This window comes from Diadema antillarum, unplaced genomic scaffold, assembly GCF_040938485.1.
Source record: "Diadema antillarum isolate AM-2024a unplaced genomic scaffold, OU_Dant_1.0 seq00000130_RagTag, whole genome shotgun sequence".
NCBI classification, from domain to species: domain Eukaryota; kingdom Metazoa; phylum Echinodermata; class Echinoidea; order Diadematoida; family Diadematidae; genus Diadema; species Diadema antillarum.
Window position 1 is genome coordinate 801,091 of NW_027271208.1, and position 3,738 is coordinate 804,828.

General features: G+C 39.0%; 1 protein-coding gene across 1 annotated transcript; it reads right to left on the bottom strand.

Moving 5' to 3' along the window:
* Positions 1 to 1,016: 1,016 nt before the first annotated feature.
* On the bottom strand, positions 1,017 to 2,838 carry LOC139727399 (monocarboxylate transporter 12-like). Its single transcript, XM_071638355.1, has 2 exons — positions 1,998 to 2,838; positions 1,017 to 1,150 (listed from the first exon to the last, which is right to left on the bottom strand). Exons 1-2 carry the CDS (start codon positions 2,836 to 2,838, stop codon positions 1,017 to 1,019), a joined length of 975 nt encoding a protein of 324 aa, XP_071494456.1.
* Positions 2,839 to 3,738: the final 900 nt, after the last annotated feature.

The window sequence follows — 3,738 nt, forward strand, 5'->3', positions numbered from 1 at the left end:
GTAAATATGAACAAGTTGACATTCATGCGTAAGTGCGTTTCTATACAACAATAAAAAAGACAATTTATTCAATTCCATTCAAGTTATTTTCATATTTCTCAATGAAGCAATGTACATCAAATATAATAAAATGAAGTGAATCACGATATTCGGCTAGTAAATCAATGTAAACATGTAAAACATGGCGGTCAATCTTCGTAAATTTGGCTCTGATCTGTCTATGTATAAATGCTCAAGAGATGATGGAACCCACTTAATGACACAATCTTAGTCGCAAATCTATTGCCCTATGATTTTTATAATATCTTTGAAGCCAAAAAGTTCAATAAAGCTTGGGATGATGGAGGAAAATGATGAATCTTCTGTCAAATCCAAATTCAAATGAACTGAAAGAAGAAGCAATATTGAAAATGCCTGAAATTAGGAAATTTGGTTTTTGAATTTGGCTCATGAATTCTTAGATTCCTAAATTAAAAGAACGAAATAAAAAAAAAATCGTCAATCTAATCATCTTTGTGCCTTTCTTTGTCATTTGAAGTTTGAGTTGACTGGAAATTCTTATTTTCGTCTTCTAGTTTGATTTTGTTTGAGGTTATAAAGAGATGAAGAGAACTGAAACTTATTTTTGCTATTTCAGACATGCCTGCTATAGTTATCTTGAGGGACATTTGCAAATGAAAGACAACATGTAAATTTTCACAATTTTTACTCGTGTGCCTTGGAGGGCAAAAACGAATGTGTTCACTCATGCACGTCATGTGTAAAGTTTTCCATTGTACTGACCTAGAATTACCCTTAGTATGATATTGATTTTCATCAAAATCTCCTATGAATGATATGTTTACCTTATTTTTTTCCAAGTGTATGTCTATGAGATGAGAATACCAAAACTTTTACTCAGTGTTCATTGAGCTATTCTCCCTTGAAGGTGGTTCCTCATCAAAATTTGATGCACACTGCTCTGGCTCTTACTTTTTTTCTTCTTCTTTAAACATGCTCATGCATGGCAGCTCCAACTAAGAAATCACGTTGCTCCTGTTCATTCTGTCAAAGATTTCTGAGACAACAAGATTCACGAGGATAACAATTTCAGCCAACCCGAATGCCATAAAGACGACGGTATAGGATCCAGTTACATCGAAGATGAGACCTGTCAAATCAATAAGAAAGATTGTATTAAAACAGATAATGCAATTCTTAAAGTGGCAAAGCAAAAATTCATTTTAAAACCAGGGTGGCAAAACAATCCTGACAAATCTAAACTTCTATATTTTGAGGGTTTTTTTAAGGAATCCGCATGTATGCATCGGTGATAAATCACTAATACATTGTGACATGGTAACATTGAGAAAAGTTAATAGTGATTGCAGTTGACTATCATCTTGGTGTCTTTTGAATTATTATTGGCATAATTCACAAGCAAGAAGCAAAGTTTCAATGTTATAAGAAATTGATCTAGCTGTATATATCTGATATCAAGTCATTCAAACTACAATCATTAAAAGTGTCAAAAGATTGTGTGACCATGCATGTGTAATCGTCAACATCATGTTTGCCAGTTGTTTTTTTATTCATTTTGTTTTGTCTTGTCTAGTCATGGCTTCGTAACCATGTCACTGCAACTTCTTGCAAAGTAAACAAACAATACTGATTATGTTTAAGTGATGCGCAAGTCGGGGTATATATACATTATTAAAAGGGAAATTAAAACCTTTATGTAAATGGCACTGTATATTATACCGACTAACAGGCTTACAGAGGCACTGACCTATAAAACGACCACAGAGGCAGCATCATGCTATTCGTACTCTAGCCTTGACGTGGCATAATATTCAAAACACACTTATATGGCATTATAGGCCTATATAGCCAATGTACTGTATTTGCAAACACTTGGTTTGATTATAACGTGGGCATCACCTGCTTAATGTCTTATGAACATGGGTTACAATAATACATGTATAATGCAAATCTAACAAATAAGATCTCCTTAGTACCTGACAAGAGATCACCGAAGAGGGCGCCAATACCACTGATTATGCACATAGTGGAAAGGGCTTCAGAGACATTTTCCTGACGTCTTACCGTCTTCTTCGTCATCGCGTGCGGGAGGGAGTCAATAATGAACATGAAGAAGCCTTGAATAGAGGCATTGACGGCCTGATAGACGTATGTCGCTTTCAAGGTTAAAACGAAAAATGATACTGAGCAAATGAGGCAGCAATGGACGAAGATGAGGGTAGAGTTCAACTCCCAGCGAACCAAGACGAGAAAAAGTATTCGTCCAAAGATGCCGCTGATGCCTGCGATGCTAGAAAGAAACACAGCACGAGAGGGGTCGATGCCAAGCCATTCTGCTTGAGGCACAAGGAAAAGCATCCAAGCATACAGGACGTAACTTGTCAAGAAAACTGCTGGTGTAACAAGCCCGAATTTCGGCTCAGAGAAAAAGATTAAAGATGTCAGTCTCTGAAGGAGTGACTTTGCACACCCCGACGATGTTTCCATATTTTGTACAGAATTTGTGGCAAGGCTTGATCCTGTTGAGTCTTCTATCAGTTGTCCTTCTCGCTTCATCTCCTCTTCCTTCTGTTTCAACTCGGAGAGGTCCGTTGCGGGTCGGACCACAGCTCCGCACGCGACAGCATGGAGGCATATCCCGCCAAGGATAAGGAATGCACCTCTCTGTCCGTAGGCTTCTAAAGATCGCTCAACGATCACTGGAAGGCAGAAAGCCCCAAGTGTTAATCCGAAGAGAGTCAATGTGTTGTAGAAGACAAGCGAAACTGGAAAGTAGTCATTTAGTGTCACGAAGACGGGTAGGAAAGACAACGCCATTCCAAAACCTTTGCAGAAGGCGAGGGAAAAAATAAGAGAAAACGGAAATGTATCGATTATTCCAATACAAGGAGTTGCTACAAAGTTGACGAAGATTCATCTAAATTTACTGTACAGGGGTCGCGGAACCTTTATGTTCTGTTTGTTTGTTTTTTGAGTTGGGGGGGGGGGGGGTAAGAGGTCAACAAGGTCAATGATCAATGATATTCTTCCCCCTTCCCTACCCCTTTAGAATCTACGGATGGAACCTTTTCGAAAAGTCACGGTATTGAAATGTTAAGTCCCCCACCTCCCCCCCCCCCCAAAAAAAAAAAGGCTGATGGTTCCACGGCCCCTGCAGTGTAGTATACAAAGTATACCAGGCCAGGGCCCTATTTTATGAAGAGTTATAATAGGATAAGTCTATGGCAGCCTGTGTAGTAAGGAAATTTATAATCGATTATATCTTTTGATAAAATGGGGCCTTGAGAGGTTCTCGTTAACAATATTCTAATGAGGTGACTTCTGCAATAGCACCTTTTTCTGAGAGGGCGCATCCTCAGACCCGAAGAAAATTGTGTTGTGTCCGAAGTCACCGAAGGCACACAGTTTAACCGATGCCTCGAACAATGGTCTGGTACATTTGTTTAATACCTCTCAAAAATTATTTCAAAACTGACAGCAAATCAAGTGGGATTTACCGCTCTCTCAATTAAACAAGTCCATTTCTTCTACGCACACAAAATTACACTTCCCATTTATTTGCGCGTGAAAACCTAATCAGTCCTCTCGCGCGTTGGTGGAAAACCATACCGTGTTTCGTCAAAGCAATGAGCGAGGTAAAACACTCGCGGGGGACGTATTAGTGGTACGTTTAGCGAGTCATCAGCGTGATAGTTTACCTTTTCCCTGGAGAAATAG